General features: G+C 44.8%; 2 protein-coding genes across 12 annotated transcripts in view; one reads left to right on the top strand and one right to left on the bottom strand.

The window, feature by feature from the left end:
- ENTREP1 (endosomal transmembrane epsin interactor 1) overlaps positions 1–2354 on the top strand; it is a 29513-nt gene extending 27159 nt beyond the window's left edge. For both annotated transcript variants that reach the window (XM_080972757.1, XM_080972756.1), the window contains exons 10-11: positions 72–361; positions 1527–2354. In XM_080972757.1, coding sequence (XP_080828883.1) covers positions 72–361; positions 1527–1727 — 491 coding nt within the window. In that variant the 3' untranslated portion in view covers positions 1728–2354. The remainder of the gene's footprint in view (positions 1–71; positions 362–1526) is intronic.
- An 8067-nt stretch (positions 2355–10421) lies between these two features.
- The window catches only part of APBA1 (amyloid beta precursor protein binding family A member 1), a 101572-nt gene continuing 93571 nt past the window's right edge, over positions 10422–18422 (bottom strand). For all 10 annotated transcript variants that reach the window (XM_080972525.1, XM_080972526.1, XM_080972524.1 and 7 more), the window contains one exon: positions 10422–14837. In XM_080972525.1, coding sequence (XP_080828651.1) covers positions 14766–14837 — 72 coding nt within the window. In that variant the 3' untranslated portion in view covers positions 10422–14765. The remainder of the gene's footprint in view (positions 14838–18422) is intronic.

The following is an 18422-nucleotide window of genomic DNA, read 5'->3' as shown; positions in this document are numbered from 1 at the left end:
GTGCACAATTCGAAGTGCTGGATGCAAGCCTATGTATATGCTACCCAGAAGCATTTCCTTTTTCTTTTCAGGTCCAGTGCTGAGTTGTGAAGCTGCTACCCAAACAGAATTAAAACCAGAACTAGCTACTGTCACTTTGCGAAAGAGTCTGAGAGCAAAGGCCTTGCGCTCACGGCCTCGGTCTTTGATAGACTACAAATCCTACATGGATACTAAACTGCTCGTGGCAAGGTTTCTAGAGCAGTCATCCTGCACCATGACCCCTGACATACATGAACTAGTGGAAGACATAAAATGTGTTTTAAAATCAGATGAGGAGCACATGGAGGAAGCCATCCACAGTGCCAGCTTCCTTGAGCAGGTAATTGATTATTGCAGCTGAACTCCTATGTTCCTTCACTGCAATTGACATATCTGGCTTTCAGGATGCAGATTCATTTTGTAGCTGCAGTTTTGGAAGTCTTGCTGGCCTGTGTCAACTTGGTTTTTGAAAGGAAAAATAATAGTTCAGTCAGAATCAAACAGTTTAGGATTCTTTTTATGCTAGGTACTGAATGTGGTGATGGAAAAATCTAGTCACAATTCTCTTCACATTTCTCCAAGCCTGGAGCTAGTGATAATAAGTGGTGAATCTGTGTCAATATTTTTTATTTATTAACTTTTCACTTCTAAATTTATAAAATTTATAAAATTCATCCCTATGGCAGAGTGAAACAGCAAGAAGGATAAACATATGCTAACTTCATGTGGAGGTAGTGATCATGTTAATGCAGGAAAAAAACTCATTATATACTGATGTACTACTGACAAGTATGGAATAATATTTTACTCACTTGGAAAATAACCAAAAGGACTATGATACTTGTGAATGAAGCCTCCAAACTCATTTAGCAAAACATAAAAATATGGACCAGCCCCTTCGATTATCTGCAGCCCTTTAAAGTCTGGAGCTGGGAGGTGGATAAGTCTTAGATACACCACAATAACACCACAAACAGGGGAAGAAGAGTATGTGCTGGGGGAATGGATCGTCTCTTAATATATCTGCTTTGGTTTGCTAGGTTACTATCAAATACGAGATTATTTCCTGCTTGTCCAATTCCATACTGAACTAGGAAAGGAGTGGAAATGGCTCAAGTTTTGAAACCAGCCTGTTTGCCATAGGCCTCTTGTTGCTTTTATCCTAAAAAAAAAGAAATCTTTTTAAAAAGCAAAGTAGATGCAACTCATTTGTCTGGATTACTGAATAGTTTTGCTATCGTTAGGAGTAAGTGCTATAGACCCATCAATAAAAGACTAAATTAGAGTCTTTTTAGGTAGCATTCCAAATAAAGAAAGTTATGTACAGGCTCAAATTCACATGTGACTTGACTGTTTTTCAACATACTGAATGGCCCATTTTAGTGTTTTAAGATTGTTGGGATTTTCATAATGAGAAGTAACTGTTTTCCTCCCTTGATATAAAAATGTGAATAGAAGGTGTTATAAGGTAAACAAAACTGTACTCCCCCCCCTTTTTTGTGAAGGTAATGATCCCTGCGTGTTCATCTGCATCAAAGGCATATACGCTGCCTTTTAGAAGGCACCCGGGACTCCTGCACTTGGAGAGCTGTGGGGATGTGAGTACTTTTACTACAGCAGAAACCCGGCGGCTGGAGAGAACACAGAGGTCAGAGCCTGAACGGCCACATAGTCTCATTGGAGTTGTACGCGAAACAGTGCTCTGAACTAATAGCTATGAGTACTTTTATCAGATGCAATGAACAGACCAGAAAACCACTCTGTGAAAAAACAAGTTAATCTGTATTTCATACTTAGTGCTGCTTTTGGAAACAATACTTGAGGACACTGTTGGAAGAGGTTGCTTCTAGGAAAACCTCAGAATGTTCCAATTTGAAGCTGTCTTTAAATCAAGTATATTCAGGTGCAATTTGTATATATGAGAAGCACTTTTATTGGGTGTTGGGAAGAAATAAGAGCATGTGTTCGAAGATGTTTGGAAGCAACTGATTCATTCTACTTAAACTTCTGTAGAAGGGCTTTATGCCTCCAGTAGCTGTGGTTTCACTTGCGATCTGCAGTTAATTGCTTGTGTTTGGTCTCCAAGGAAATATGTGATAGAGTTAGCCATTGGAATTGATGTCAAACTAAAAGTGTTCGCTCTCCTCCACCCTTCTCTGGAGATCAATTGGTGCTATACACTCATTAGCAGATGAATCACACCCTCAATCACAACTATTCAGCTGGATAAATATGCAATGGAAAACACCAATGTTGTCCACATGTACTGTGTTAAGAGTAAAAACAAAATTAATATAAAGAGTTTACAATGGGCCTCTCAGCCATTGAATGAACCTGGCTTTAATTTTTTGAACATGCTACCTGAAAGTGTTAAGGAGATAAGGAGAGCCCTCAGAAGAGCGTACATTGCTGTCCCATTCAGGAAAAAGGCTAAGGTGAACGTACAAGCCGCTCTAGTAAGGAAGGACTGCACCTCTGAGTGTTTTCACTACCCTTGGTTGAACAATATACCGTATTTTTCCCTCTATAGGACGCACTTTTTCCCCTCCAAAAATGAAGGGGAAAAGTGTGTGCGTCCTATGGAGCAAATGCAGGCTTTCGCTGAAGCCTGGAGAGTGAGAGGGGTCGGTGCGCACCGACCCCTCTCGCATTCCAGGCTTCAGGAAGCTATCCGCAGGCTTGCAGACAGCTGCCTGCAGCCCGAAGCCCGGGGAGCACGGCCCTGTGCATCCCAGGCTTCGGGCAGCTCTCTGCAAGCCTGTGGAGCCCGGCAGGAGTTCCCGCCAGGCTCCGCAGGCTTGCGGATAGCAGGCAGCTGCCCGAATCCCTGGGAGCGCAGCGCTGCGCACCTGGGGCTTTGGGCAGCTATCCACAAGCCTTTGGAGCCCGGCGGGAGTTCCCACCTGGCTCCAAAGGCTTGTAGACAGCTGCCTGCAGCCCAAAGCCCGGGGAGCATGGCCCTGTGCACCCCGGGCTTTGGGCAGCTCTCCGCAAGCCTGCGGAGCCCAGCGGGAGTTCCTGCTGGGCTGCCAAGGCTTGCGGATAGCAAAAAGCCAAGCTGATTGTAAATAATGTAGTAACTGAAGAATTTAAGATAGAAAAAGGGACACGACAAGGGTGCCCAATTTCCCCATTGCTTTTTATATCAGTCCTGGAGGTTTTGCTAAATATGATTAGAGATGACCAGCAAGTTAAAGGTGTACAGGTCGGGGCAAAACACTATAAGTTAAGAGCTTTCGCAGATGACTTGGTACTTACTTTACAAGAGCCAGATACTAGTACAAAAAGGGTGTTGGAAATAATTCAAGAATTTGGCCAGGTGGCTGGGTTCAAATTGAATAAACAAAAGACTAAAGTGTTGGAAAAAAATTTAACAGTTATGGAGAGGGAGAAATTCCAGAATGAAACAGGTTTGACTGTGGTTAAGAAGGTGAAATACCTTGGGGTTTATTTGACATCTAAAAATCTGAATTTGTATAAAGATAATTATGAAAAATGTTGGTTAGAAATTAAAAAAGATCTAGAGATATGGTCAAAGTTGAAATTGTCAATGTTAGGCCGAATTGCAGTTATTAAGATGAATGTATTGCCGAGAATGTTATTTCTGTTTCAAACTTTGCAAATCCTTGACAAGATGGACGGTTTCAAGAGGTGGCAGAAAGACATTTCGAAATTTGTCTGGCAGGGCAAAAAGCCCAGAATTAAATTTAAAATACTGACAGATGCTAAAGAAAGAGGGGGATTTGCCCTGCCGGATTTAAAATTGTATTATGAAGCAGCAGCGTTTTGCTGGCTGAAAGAGTGGATGCTCCTCGAGAATACAGACATTTTGGACTTGGAAGGTTTTAATAATACATTTGGTTGGCATGCATATTTATGGTATGATAAAATCAAGGTGCATAGGGCCTTTAAAAATCATATTGTCAGAAAAGCATTGTTTAATGTTTGGACAAGATATAAAGATTTGTTGGAAAATAAAACCCCTAGATGGTTGTCACCCTTGGAGGCTAAGGCATTCAAAAAGCTCAATATGGAGGCCGAATGGCCAAAGTATCGGGAAATTTTGGAACAAGAAGGAGATAAATTGAAGTTACAGAGTCATGAGAAATTGAAACCTAAAGTACGAGACTGGCTCCATTATTATCAAATAATGGAGATGTATAAACAAGACAGGAAAATTGGCTTCCAGGTGGAGAAATCAAAATTAGAAACTGAATTGTTAGAACCCAATACTAAGATTTTATCAAGAATGTACAACTTGTTGCTGAAGTGGAACACACAAGATGAAACAGTTAAATCAGCTATGATTAAGTGGGCACAGGACATTGGTCATAACATTATGTTTGCTGACTGGGAATGGTTGTGGAACACCGGGATAAAATTTACGGCATGTAATGCCTTAAAGGAAAATATTATGAAAATGATCTATAGGTGGTACATGACCCCAGTCAAGCTAGCAAAGATTTATCATTTGCCTGACAATAAGTGTTGGAAATGTAAAGAATCTGAAGGTACCTGTCAGGGGTTCAGGGACAGAGGCACAGGGTAGGCAGGAGATGGAGAGCGATGGGGATGAATCCCAGGACAGCGAGGAAGAGGATGACAATGACTCTAGAGATTCCATGAGTCTTTCCAGCGAATCAGAGGATTCCCAGAAGGGGGCGCCGGTGGTCAAGGCCAGGGGAGCCCCAGGGGGGACTTGTCAGGAGCAGGGGGCCAGCGGGGGATCCCAAAGTGGCAGCTGGGCGTCAGGACCAGCCTGCCCGCCAGAGTGCAGCGAAGGGGGTGGAGGTTCCAGTGTATCAGGGGAGGCGGCTCCGGCAGTAGAGAAAGGAGGGAGGTCGGAGCAAGCCACCCTCCCGGAAGGGGAGGGGAGTAGTGAAGGGAGTAGCGTAGCTGTCAAAAGGAAAGTTAGAGGTTGGGGGCGCGCGCCAAGTTCAAATGTAGAGGCGCGCGGAAGTACAGGGAGCCCGGAGGAGGGGCCAGGTCCCAAAGCCCGCAGGAGGGGGCAAGAGCAGTCTGATTCCGCGTCGGAGGAATCCAGGAGGGGCGAAACCCCAGCGGGCAGAAAGACCCTGCGGAAAAGGAAAGAGAGAAAGAGGTGGAGCAGCGCAAGCCTCTTAAACTGGTGCAGGGCGGGGACAGATTCAGAAGGGACTTCAGCGGTCTAAGCCTAGCAGACGTAGGGCTGCGCGCCTCGGATCTGAAGCAAACAATGAACTGCAATAAACACGTTTGTATATAAGAAAAGAAAGGCGTTGGTCTTTTGTGAGCTGAGACTTGAGGCAGCCCTGACAGTACCTTTTATCACCTTTGGTGGACGTGCCCAAAGATTAAGGCCTTCTGGGAAATGATATATAATGAAATGAAAAAGGTACTTAAATGTACCTTTCCTAAGAAACCAGAGGCCTTCCTCTTGGGCATTGTTGGCCAATTGGTGTTAAAGAAAGATAGAATTTTTTTTATGTATGCTACTACAGCAGCAAGAATCCTCATCGCAAAGTATTGGAAGACACAAGAGCTACCCACTCTGGAAGAATGGCAGATGAAAGTGATGGACTATATGACACTGGCTGAGATGACTGGCAGAATCCGCGACCAGGGGAAGGAGACGACGGAAGAAGATTGGAAGAAATTTAAAATTTATCTTAAGGACTATTATAAACTTGATGAATGTTAAAATGTCAAGGCTTTGAGAATGAAAGGGCTTCAGCGATATAAGAATAGATTGGAGGAAAGATTAGTAAGACATATTCTTGACAGAATCACTAGAAGTTGCTGAAAAAATTTGGACATTGGGATGCAGAAAGGAGAGGTACGGGGGAGTCTGAGAAACAAGGTTTATGAGAATAAGGTTATGAAATTATACGTGTTTGTATGTCTCTTTATATGTTTGTATTGTTTTAAAAATTCTGTAAAATCAATAAAAATTTATATATATAAGGCTTGCGGATAGCAGCCTGCTGCCCCCGAAGCCAAAACAGCGAGGCGGGGCACTGCACAGCCCTCCGTCTCGCTGTTCCAGCTTCGGGACGGCTGCGCAAAGCCTCCGCAGGGTGGCGGGGTGAAGGCACCCTGCCGCCCTGCGGAGGCTACAAAGGATGTCCCCGAAGCCCTCAAGCCTTTGGAGTGCAGCTGTGCTCCAAAGACTTCAGGGTTCTTTGAGGCTGGCGGTGGGCGAAAGCAGCGCTTTCCCCCCACCGCCAGCCTCACAAGCTCGGGGGGCAGTGGCAAGGCCTGCTCTTGAACGCACCTTGTTTTTGAGGGGGAGAACAAGAACCCCCCCCTATTTCCCCCCTCCTATGGTCCGGTGCGTCCAATAGAGCGAAAAATACGGTATGCATAGTTTAATGTTATTAGGCATAAAAACCAACTCTATTCACTCATACACGACGTCACTGAAGGATAGTAATGGGTTCTTCAAGGATCATTGAGGAACCACAGCCTTGTAAGCAGGTCTTGCACCAGTGTCAGTAGTAGAACCAAACAGCACTTGTAGCTCCCTTTGATTGTTTGGAAAGTGAATGTGAATGCAGGAGAGCTGGCAATGCATTGAGAATTACTGCTATTGCTAGGTCTTGGAGTGGGGTTCTGTTTGGAAAATGGAGCTCCTGGAGACGTCATCAGCTTCCAAGGTTTTTCTCACTTCTCATGGGTGTCCGGTAGACTAAGACTGGGTTCCTATAATCTAGTTAAGAGATAGCAGCAGTGCTTCCCTTGCCCCCAGTAGTAGAATACTGTTATTGCTGGCTCTTATATCACTGCTAAATAATGCACATTTCCCTCCAAACTAATAAAAAATAAAAGTGAAAGGATGGTAGGTGAAAAAGTTCCATGACAAAAGAAAACAGTGGACAAGCATTTGCCCTGCCCCATGAGAGAGCCAGGACCTCGGCTACAGCTCTAGAACATGCCCAAAAATGGTTCTATGGAAACATAAAATCAGTGTGGGATTGCACATAAACATAAACTAAATGGCCTATTCAGATGATGTAGCTAAGTGTGCAACAAGCTCAAATCTTAAACATAAGTATACATTTAGTATCGTAATTCCAGCAGTCACGGCAAATGTTCTCCTGGAGACAGTTTGGTTATCCTGGGGGATTTTAACATCCACGCCGACACAACCTTACAAGGGGCTGCTCGGGACTTCGTGGAAAGCATGGCCTCCATGGGGCTGTCCCATGGACATGGGCCCAACTCATACTCGCGGACATGCCTTAGACCTGGTGTTGGATGTTGGTGATCTGACACTTTGTAAAAGCAAAACTAAAGAAGTGCCATGCTCAGATCACTTCCTGGTGCAACTGGACTTCTCTGCGACCTTTCCCTTCTGCAGGGAGGTAGGACCAATTCAGATCATCTGCCCCCCTGCCACTTAATGGATCCAAATGGTTTCCAGAGAGTGGTAGGGGATGCTTTATCCCATGTTGATGGCCTTTCAACTGGTTCCCTGGTGGCCCGCTGGAATGCGGAGTTAACCAGGGTTATTGAGTGTCTGGCTCTGAAGTGCCCTCTCCGATTGCATGGAGCCCAGACAGCCCCGTGGTTTTCCCCGGAGCTGAGGGCAATGAAACAATCACTGAGACAGCTAGAGTGCCAGTGGCGGAAAACTCATTCTGAATTGGACCGGACACAGGATAGAGGTCAACGTTGAGCCTACCAAGTGACTATAGCAACGTTTGCTTCCGGGGCTCATGGTGCTTCCTAATGCTAGACCTAGGTCAACAAACCTAGTGAGCTTTTTCACTGAGAAGGCATTTCATTTGGCTCTCCCTGGCCAGCTCTCTAGTGCCATGGTCAGATCACTTCCTGGTGCAACTGGACTTCTCTGCGACCCTTCCCCTCTGCAGGGAGGTGGACCAATTTGCAAGGTCTGCCCCCCGCCACTTAATGGATACCCAAAAGGTTTCCAGAGAGTGGTAGGGGATGCTTTATCCCATGTTGATAGCCTTTCAGCTGAATCCCTGGTGGCCTGCTGGAATGTGGAGTTAACCAGGACTATCGACTGTCTGGCTCTGAAGCATCCGCTCCGATTGCATGGAGCCAAGACAGCCCATGGTTTTCCCTGGAGCTGAGGGCGATGAAACAATCGCTGAGACGGCTAGAGCACCAGTGGCAGAAAACCCATTTTGAATTGGACCAGACACGGGATAGAGGTCAACGTCGAGCCTACCAAGTGATGATAGCAACGGCGAAGAAGACCTTCACCGCCTCTATTGCATCTGCAGAAAACAGCAGCAGGAGACTCAGGTGGTTCGCAATTTAAAGGAACCATTGGGCCCCGGTACGGGTCACATGATCTCCTGCAACTATTTTGCGAAGTTTTTTGCAGATAAAGTCGTTCAGATGCAGAAAGACTCCACTGTGGGAGCAGGGCCGGGGCGGGAGAGTGCTAGAGTCCTGTCTAGTCTGGTTGCGTGGAATCAATTTCAATCTGTTACCTCTGAGAATGTGGATAGGCTGCTTGGACGAGTGAAACCAACCACCTGTCTCCTTCATCATTGCCCATCCTGGCTCATAAAAGTGAGCCGGGAAGTGCTGGGCTCCTTGCAGTGATGAATGCTTCCCTCCGTGAGGGAGCTTTCCCAGACCCGCTGAAAGAGGCGGTTATTAAACCGCTTCTAAAAAAACATATTTAGACCAGGCCAATATGGCCAACTATCGCCCAGTCTCAAATCTTCCATTCTTGGGCAAGGTGATTGAGCGGGTGGTTGCTGAACAACTTCAAGCATGCTTGGAGGATGTGGACCATTTAGATCCCTTCCAGTCAGGATTCAGACCTCATCATGGGACTGAAACTGCCTTGGTCACGCTGGTCAATGATCTTCGGCAGGCTAGAGACAAAGGTGAGAGCAGTTTCCTAGTTCTGCTGGATCTCTCAGCGGCATTTGAAACCATTGACCATAACATCCTTCTGGACCGCCTAGAGGGGCTTGGAGCTTGGGGCACTGTCATACAGTGGTTCCGCTCCTTCCTCCTGGGCCATGTTCAGAAAGTGGTGTGGGGAATGAGTGTTCAGACCCCAAACTTGTGGGGTGCCTCTGGGTTCCGTCCTCTCCCCATGCTTTTCAACATCTACATGAAGCCGCTGAGAGAGATCATCGGGGGGGGGGGTTGGGCTGGGTCAGTATGCGGATGCTACCCAGCTCTACCTCTCTTTCAAATCAACCAGTGAAGGTCCTGTGTGAATGTCTGTAGGCGGTTGGAGGATGGATGGCGGCTAACAGATTGAGGCGGGCTGGTGTGGAGGACTCCCTGGTCCTGAATAGGGTAACTGTGCCCCTGAAGTATCAGGAGTGCAGCCTGGGAGTCATTTTGGGCTCCCAGCTGTCCATGGAGGCTCAGGTCAATTCTGTATCCAGGGTGGCTGTCTACCAGCTCCATCTGGTATGCAGGCTGAGATCCTACCTGCCCGTAGACTGTCTTGCCAGAGTGGTGCATGCTCTAGTTATCTCCCGCTTGGACTACTGCAATGCGCTCTATGTGGGGCTACCTTTGAAGGTGACCCAGAAACTACAACTAATCCAGAATGCTACAGCTAGACTGGTGACTGGGAGCGGCTGCCGAGACCACATTACACTGGTCTTGAAAGACCTACATTGGCTCCCAGTACGTTCCTGAGCACAATTCAAAGTGTTGGTGCTAACCTTGAAAGCCCAGTATACCTGAAGGAGCGTCTCCACCCCCATCGTTCAGCCCAGACACTGAGGTGCAGCGCCGAGGGCTTTCTGGTGGTTCCTTCACTGCAAGAAGTGAATTTACAGGGAACCAGACAGAGGGCCTTCTCGGTAATGGTGCCTGCCCTGTGGAAGGCCCTCCCACCAGATGTCAAACAAAAAAACCACCAAACTTTTAGAAGACATCTGAAGGCAGCTCTTGTTTAGTGAAGCTTTTAATATCTGAAGGAATATTGTATTTTAATCTTTTGTTGGAAGCCTCCAAGAGTGCCTGGGGAAACCCAGCCAGATGGGCAGGGTAGAAATAATAAATTTCTTAATCTTATGTAAAGCACTCCTTTTAAGTTGTTTGTGAGACATAACTATTTCAACTATTTCAAAGTACAATTACACTCATCTCTTTAGATGTTAAAAGTAAATTATGCTTCATAATGTTCTTCCTCACTCTGTGCATATTTGTAAGGGCAAAGCAAGTTAATCTAGTGATTTTCACCATTATTATTTTATGTCAAAAAAATGAAGGGCTGAATCATTAATTGCAGCTTCTTGTAAAAGTGGGAGTTGTTATGACCATGGAGAGTTCTCTGCCCAACATGGATACAAATATTTATGGAGTTCTGGAAGGTTGTAGAAATGGAAATCCATTAATAACAAGGTAGTTCAATCAGAATAAACCTTCCTAGTTCAGCATTAATGAAGTTTTGGCTATAACCTAATGCCTTTTTTGGTTTGTTTCATTTTTTATTGTTGCAAATCTTACAGACATTAGCACTCTGTTAAGTAAAGGAATGTAGCACACATGAATACATCACAACAAAACAGAGGCCAAAAAATTAAAAATAAAGTAAAAAAATAACCACCCCACCCCATCCCACCCACAAGCTGCATTACAGAGAAAGGGGCCAGAAACCTGTGATAAGAGTCTGAGAAATTACATTCAGTAAATGTGCAGTACCAACATTCCAGGTTCACATTTATATGTAGAGAGAGAGAGAGAGAGAGAGAGCTCATCAAGTTTAGTGTTTACAAGAACAATATTGTTACAAATACAATACTATACTTCTCCTGACGCATTTCAGTGATTTCTATTCACCCTCTTTACAGAACAGTAGTATAAATTTCATATTCTTTAGTACTGTGCTCAGTCCCTATGTATACACACACACACACAAACACGCTTGCCATCTTCAGACACAGATTTCTTTTTATTCCCAGAAGTACAAAGACCTCCCCTCCCTCTCCCCAAAAGCTTGTACTTGAAAAATCCCAAAACATATTGCAAATTATAATGCAATTCAGACACACACATAGAAAAATGGTAAATCAAGAGGCAATTTCAACTGTTTTGTAAACATGGAAGAATTAATAAAGTACACAAGTAGGCAACTATCATTCTTGCTGAGTTTAGCAAACTTGAAGTATAAAATAAATTCTTCCTTTGATCCCAATACAGTACGTAATGCTTACTAGAATTTCTTAACAAGCTGTTAAAACATCAATTTTAACATAACCTTTCAGTCCATATGGTTCTTTAACATTGAGAGGTCTAGAGCTGGAAATCAGGTCACAAGTCAGATTCCCTATGTACAAGCAGCACAACACTGCAACTGTGCTGAGAAATGTCCACATGAACCAGGTTGTATGTGAACACAGTTGACAATGTTTTTTGTAATTGTGACAGCACTTTCCCAAACTTCTGCAGTTCTAAGCAGCAGCAGCGGTTTGTCTCCATGTCTGGCTCCCCCTTCCACTGCACCTGTGAGGCCCTGTGTGCAATAGCCCTGTGTGTGTGAAAGCAATGTGAAACTTATGATGGAGCAATAAAGGCCAAGCCCAAAGAGGTTTAGGACACTGATAATTTTACTCTCATGTAATAATTTGAAAGACATCGAGTTAAGGACATGGTTAAGTTTCCACCAGTAATGGTCTGATTTTATATATATATATATCCATTCCAGTCCCATTTATATCCTAGTATCTTGGATGTTTAATAACAGCTGTGAAAACATGCCTCTTGGCTAAGCCTGAAAAAGAAATAGATCTATTCTGTGAGTCAACATGGTTAAGTGGTTGGGCTTTCAAGACCAGCTTTTCATTCAGGGATTTTCTGGAAATGCTGTTCTGTATATAGAGAAACAAGATTTTCCTGATTGGGTGTCGATAAGATGAATAATGGCTTAGGACAGGCATAGGCAAACTCAGCCCTCCAGATGTTTTGAGACTACAATTCCCATCATCCTTGACAACTGGTCGTTAGCTAGGGATGATGGGAGTTGTAGTCCCAAAACATCTGGAGGGCGAGTTTGCGTATGCCTGGCTTAGGAGGAAGAAAGTGTGTTTCCTTGTGGGAAGCGGGAAGAAAGGGCTATAGGTTAGTTGGAGTTGGTAGAAAAAAATGGTGAACAACACTATGTATAATTTAATTTTATATGTTCTCTACATTTGCTACTTTTGCATTTAGTTAAGGAACTTAGGGGTTGTGTGCTGTTGTGTAAAGTCCATTCTTTACATCTTACTGAATCTAGGTAGCCTCAGACTAAGTACAAACTATGGCTGTTAATCTGGAATACCAGCATTACTATCTTTAGAGATCCCATGGCTTAGAATCCCTTTAATTTAATAAAAGAGTTGTGCAGTGTTGTTACTCTGAAGATATTCAATTCCTATATTTCTTTGTATCATTATTTGGCCTAGTCAAAAGGATACTGATAGTTCTCTTTTCTACTGCAACTCCCTATTTCAGAAGTGAAAATGCAATGCTTGCACGCTTCCCATTGTCCCGGTAGAAAAGCTGTAATGACATACACAAAATCCACATTTTTCAAGGCCATTTTTGAGACACAGTGCGGCTTTTTCTCCCTCTCCAACTTTTTGTTCATTTACACCTCACTCCCCCTGCATCACAGCTAAATACCTTCAATAGGCTGTAAATCCTACAGCTGAAAATAATTCTTCTGGTTTTGCTTTGGAAAAAATGTGGCCAATTTTTTTGGAAAAAGACTTTGCTTACATACATTTGCTAATGGTTTCTTATCTAGCATGCTGTCCAGGTCCACACCACTTTGCGGTGGTGCAATAAAGCAACAGCATCTGACGCCGGCCAAAACATGCAGCCAAATATGCACAAGTCCTGCCCCCTCCAATGCAGAGTTGCCTCTTGGTTTCCGTGGGCTGAGGGGCTAGCCAAGTGAAGAAGATATTGTTGCTAGACTTGCCCAGGTTGAAATATTTCTCTCTCTCTCTTATTATCTCCTATAAGACTACTACAGAGTGAGTCTTTTAAAAGAGGCCCCGTGGAAAATGTGTACTCTGTATCCACAGGGCCTCTTTTAAAGGACTCACCCTGTATATGGGCAATATTATGCAACTGTACATGAACAATTCATTTGTGAATAAAGAAAGGGAATTAACATTCCATTCCTTAGCCTCCCTAACAACTTGTGTGTATCGCAGGGCTTGGTTGTGGCTCAAGCATCTGTTACACAACCAGCTCCTTTCCTTCCTAGAACTTCCATGGCTGTAGTGGGAAGTAGGATCCACATATAACACCCATGCAGGGCACTGAATCCCATCAGAATCTGCAACATGTGTGCATATCCATGCAACATGCAAACACCCCCAACCCCTTCCCCTGATACGTCAGTGTTGCCCTGGACAGTAAATTGGGCTGCCACTTTATCAGTAGTATTCCAGATTTCCTACCCCCTACACACAATATTAGGTTCCAGAAATGCAGCTCTCTTTCCTCCAAAGAATACTGGGACCCCTTGAAGAGCAACACATGTATTGTGAATGACACAATCTTTTGTGGGCTCTGCCCCAAAAAGGATCATGCCATAATAAATTTTTAAGTGTTTAAGGTGCCACAGGAGCATATTACAGTCTATGGACTCCTTTGATTTTAAATATTATGACCAAAGCCTTTTGGAATGCTCTTTCATTGCACGAGCATCTACAGTAAGTGAGCATACCCTTTTAGTATCCCAGGCATGGGATTAACTTTACATATATTTATATATATATTTATATATATATATTACAAAATAAATTAAGTTTATACCTTCCACTATTTTGCTATGGTCCAAAATTAATGAGAAATTTTCTTTTAAAAAAAATTAAATACAAACTTTTGGACCAAAGATATGTTAGAAGTAAACTGGCTCAAAACAAAACCATTTGGAACTGCATGTAGACTTGCTGAAATACATAAATATCAAGCATACAGTTTTAAAATGTGACAGCCTATCAGCCCACAGACACATTCATACATACACAAATGGAAAAAAAGTTAGAAAGTTAAGATCTGACAGCAGTATTGTCCACACACCCCACACTGTTTCTGGTGGACCACTCAATCTTAGAAAGTACAGAACAGAAAAGCCATTGCAAGAAAAATCATGCTGCACATGACAAATAGGAGACTTTGGGGAGTGTGTGAGGTGGTGGAGAAAGAACTTGCAGCAGCATCTCTAGACAATGTACATTTTATTCCCAGAGGATTCTCAGCATGGGATGAGCAGAACCCAGCAGCAGCCCCCTCCTCATAGACAGGTGTTGAGCTACATTAGGAAAGCAGAGCTCACCTGAAAGACAAGGTGTCATCCCATTTCCTTTTTCAAACACATCACAACTTTTTCTTTAGGGCAAAATTGTCAGCTTGTTTCTAACATACACCTAAGAGCAGCTATGTAGGATAAAACAAATCTGCATCCTTTCTGTCACTCAAAGAAGAGAATTTTACCTATTTGGTAAAAAGAGCTTTCTAACTTTATTTTCTATCCTAACAGCCAGAGAGGCATAAAATGATGTAGCTGGAACAAGTGTGTGTGTGCGTGTGTGTGTGCGTGCGTGCGTGAACAAGAAATTCTTGGTTAGTTTTCTGTTTTGTGAAGAATTACATAAAACTAGTAGTAAAAAGGTGCAACCCAAAATGTCATCTTGTACACAGAATGATAAAAGGTGAGAAACAAGAGTGAGACATGTTGCTGCAGAAATAAAAATGCAGCACAAGAAAGCTCCACTAACGAGGAAAAGTGTCTCCCCTGCACACTGGGGGCGACAACTTTAGATGTAAACCGGTTGTTCCTGTGCGGTCAAGAGTCTGTACATGGCAGCTGGCATGGTCTTCATATGAATCTGGACAAAGGAAAGAAAGACTGGCGTCAGTTTCATATATGCGTTTTCCAAACATTCACAGTTAGCCTTCTGAAAATCGAAGGGCTCCTTCCATCTGCGCAAGGGATTGAGACCTAGCAGAGGTTCCCACTGGAGGTGGAAGAACGGGATTTTAGCTTAGCTGAACTCCTTCCCTTGGCAGCTTGCCAGCTTCACACACTGTTGTGGAGGGTTTCCCATGCCTCTAGTACAGATTTGTGGGGTTTGAAGGGAGAAGGAAAAGTAAGCAAGGAAAATCCTGTGAATGGAGTTCTGCTTATGGAAATACTTCTTGCAACCCTTTGTGCTCAGGAATGAGGGAGATGTTCAACAAAAGGGGAAAGGAAAGAAAGAGTGTATCCTAAATTAAGGTACAATACTTGAGTTTCTACATTTTTGCAAAGACTGCAACACCATCCATGTAGTCTAAGTTAGAAGTCCCACCGAACTCAGTGGGGCTTACTGAGTTCAAGTAAATATAGACATCATCAGCAGATGCAAACATTAACCAAATGGGAACAAGTGTGCTACAGTTATCTTCAGTCTTTTCAGACCCAGGACACATCTCTAAGCATGTTTATTAATTTATTTTATAATAATCATTTATTTTTTCCTCCTCACTTGCATCATCTGTATTTCTTCATCTCCTTCCATCTTTAATACATCAACAAAAAGAAAACACTATGGTAGCATGGGGACTAGTTCAAGCAATTTTAAATTGGGATATTATCAAATTGGGATATTATCAAATTGGGATATTATCAAATATTTCTACCCTGCCCATCTGGCTGTGTTTTGCCATCCACTATGGGCGGCTTCCAACAAAAGATTAAAAAAAGATAAACAACAAACATTAAAAACTTCCCTAAACAGGGCTGCCTTCAGATATCTTCAAAAAGTCAGCTAGTTGTTTATTTCCTTGAGATCTGGTGGGAGGGCGTTCCACAGGGCGGGCGCCACCACCAAGAAGGCCCTCTGCCTGGTTCCCTGTAACCTCACTTCTCACAGTGAGGGAAACACCAGAAGGAAATGTACTGGGAGCCAATGTAGGTCTTTCAAGACCAGTGTAATGTGGTCTCGGCGGCCTTTCCCAGTCACCAGTCTAGCTGCCACATTCTGGGTTAGTTGTAGTTTCTGGGTCACCTTCAAAGGTAGCCCCACGTAGAGAGCACTGCAGTAGTCCAAGCGGGAGATAAATAGAGCATGCACCACTCTGGCAAGACAGTCTGCAGGCCGGTAGGCTCTCAGCCTGCGTACCGGATGGAGCTGGTAGACAGCTGCCCTGGACACAGAATTGACCTGCGCCTCCATAGACAGCTGGGAGTCCAAAATGACTCCCAGGCTGTGCACCTGGTCCTTCAGGGGCACAGTTACCCCATTCAGAACCAGGGTGTCCTCCACACCAGCCCACCTCTGTCCCCAAAATAGTACTTCTCTTGTCAGGATTCAACCTCAATCTGTTAGCCGTGATCCATCCTCCAACCGCCTCCAGACACTCAAACAGGACCTTCACCACCTTCATTGGTTCTTATTTAGAAGAGAGGTTGAGCTGGGTATCAAACCCTCTGATGATCTCCACCAGCGGCTTTATATAGTTGTTAAAAGGCATGAGGCAAGAGGACGGAACCCTGAGGCTTGTGGTGTCACAAGTGAGAGCCCAGGGGTCTGAACACTCATCCCCCAACACCACTTTCTGGACATGACCCAGGAGGAAGGAGTGGAACCACTGTATAACAGTGCCCCCAGCTACCAGCCCCTCTAGATGGTACAGAAGGATGTTATGGTCGATGGTATCAAACGCCGCTGAGAGATCCAGCAGAACTAGGAAACAGCTCTCACCTTTGTCCCTAGCCCGCCGGAGATCATCAACCAGTGCGACCAAGGCAGTTTCAGTCCCGTGATGAGGCCTAAATCCCAACTAGAAGGGATCCAAATGGTCCACATCCTCCAAGCATGCTTGGAGTTGTTCAGCAACCACCCACTCAATCATCTTGCCCAAGAATGGAAGATTTGAGATTGGGCAATAGCTGGCCATATTGGCCGGGTCTAAAGATGTTTTTTTAAGAAGCTGTTTAATGACCGCCTCTTTCAGCCGGTCTGGGAAGGCTCCCTCACAGAGGGAAGCATTCACCATCCTGCGAAGCCCATTAACTAGACCAGGTTTCCTCAACCTCAGCCCTCCAGATTGTTTTTGCCTACAATTCCCAAGATCCCTAGCTAGCAGGACCAGTGGTCAGGGATGATGGGAATTGTAGTCTCAAAACATCTGTAGGGCTGAGGTTGAGGAAGCCAGGCCTAGACCTTCCCGGCTCGCTTTTATGAGCCAGGATGGGCAAGGATCAAGGAGACAGGTGGTTGGTTTCACTTGTCCAAACAGCCTGTCCACATCCTGGGAGGTAACAGATTGGAATTGATCCTATGCAACTTGACTAGACAGGACTCTAGTACTCTCCCACCCTGGCCCAGCTCTCACAGTGGAGTCTACCTCTTTCCAAATCTGAGTGACTTTATCTGCAAAAAAACTTTGCAAAATTGTTACCAGGCCCCGATGGCAAAGGTGGTTCCGTTAAATTGCGAACCACCTTAAAGAGTCTCCTGCTACTATTTTCTGCAGATGCAATAGAGGCGGTGAAGAAAGTCCTCTTTGCTATCGCTATCGCCACTTGGTAGGCTCGATGTTGAGCTCTAACCTGTGTCCAGTACGATTCAAAACGGGTTTTCTGCCACTGGTGCTCTAGCCGTCTCAGCGATTGTTTCATCGCCCTCAGCTCCAGGGAAAACCATGGGCTGTCTTGGCTCCATGCAATCGGAGCGGATGCTTCAGAGCCAGACAGTCGATAGTCCTGGTTAACTCCACATTCCAGCAGGCCACCAGGGATTCAGCTGAAAGGCTATCAACATGGGATAAAGCATCCCCTACCACTCTCTGGAAACCTTTTGGGTATCCATTAAGTGGCGGGGGGCAGACCTTGCAAATTGGTCCACCTCCCTGCAGAGGGGAAGGGTCGCAGAGAAGTCCAGTTGCACCAGGAAGTGATCTGACCATGGCACTAGAGAGCTGGCCAGGGAGAGCCAAATGAAATGCCTTCTCAGTGAAAAAGCTCACTAGGTTTGTTAACCTAGGTCTAGCATTAGGAAGCACCATGAGCCCCGGAAGCAAACGCCTTGCCTGCTGGGCCCCTGCTGCCACTTGCCCCTTCTTCACTGGCTGGAAGGGACCAGAGCAGGTACTCCATGCCTGACACCTGTAGGGTAAGAAGGAGGGCCACTTGGCTCTGACTGGAGTGCAGAAGGCCCTTGGCTTCCATTCAGCTGATTGCGGCATCATGTGTTCCTGTGAGGTAAGCCAGAATGGTGGAGGATCTTGAGGGAAGGAAGCCAAGGGCTCACCTGAGCCCTGAGCCCAGTGCCTTACCCCTTAGCCCAACATATCTAATCAATTTGATGTGAGGATAAGCCCCAAGTTGCTGGAAGGAAAAAAGAAAACATACAGAGGTAAATGTTTGTACAACTAGATCCATGGCCATTCAATGTACTTCCTGAGAAAGCCACACACAGCAGGAAGGG

Source organism: Podarcis pityusensis (assembly GCF_964106645.2).
Source record: "Podarcis pityusensis genome assembly, chromosome: 11".
Classification (NCBI taxonomy): Eukaryota; Metazoa; Chordata; class Lepidosauria; order Squamata; family Lacertidae; genus Podarcis; species Podarcis pityusensis.
The sequence above is the reverse complement of the archived record's forward strand: the minus strand, read 5'-3'. Positions and strand labels throughout refer to the sequence as shown.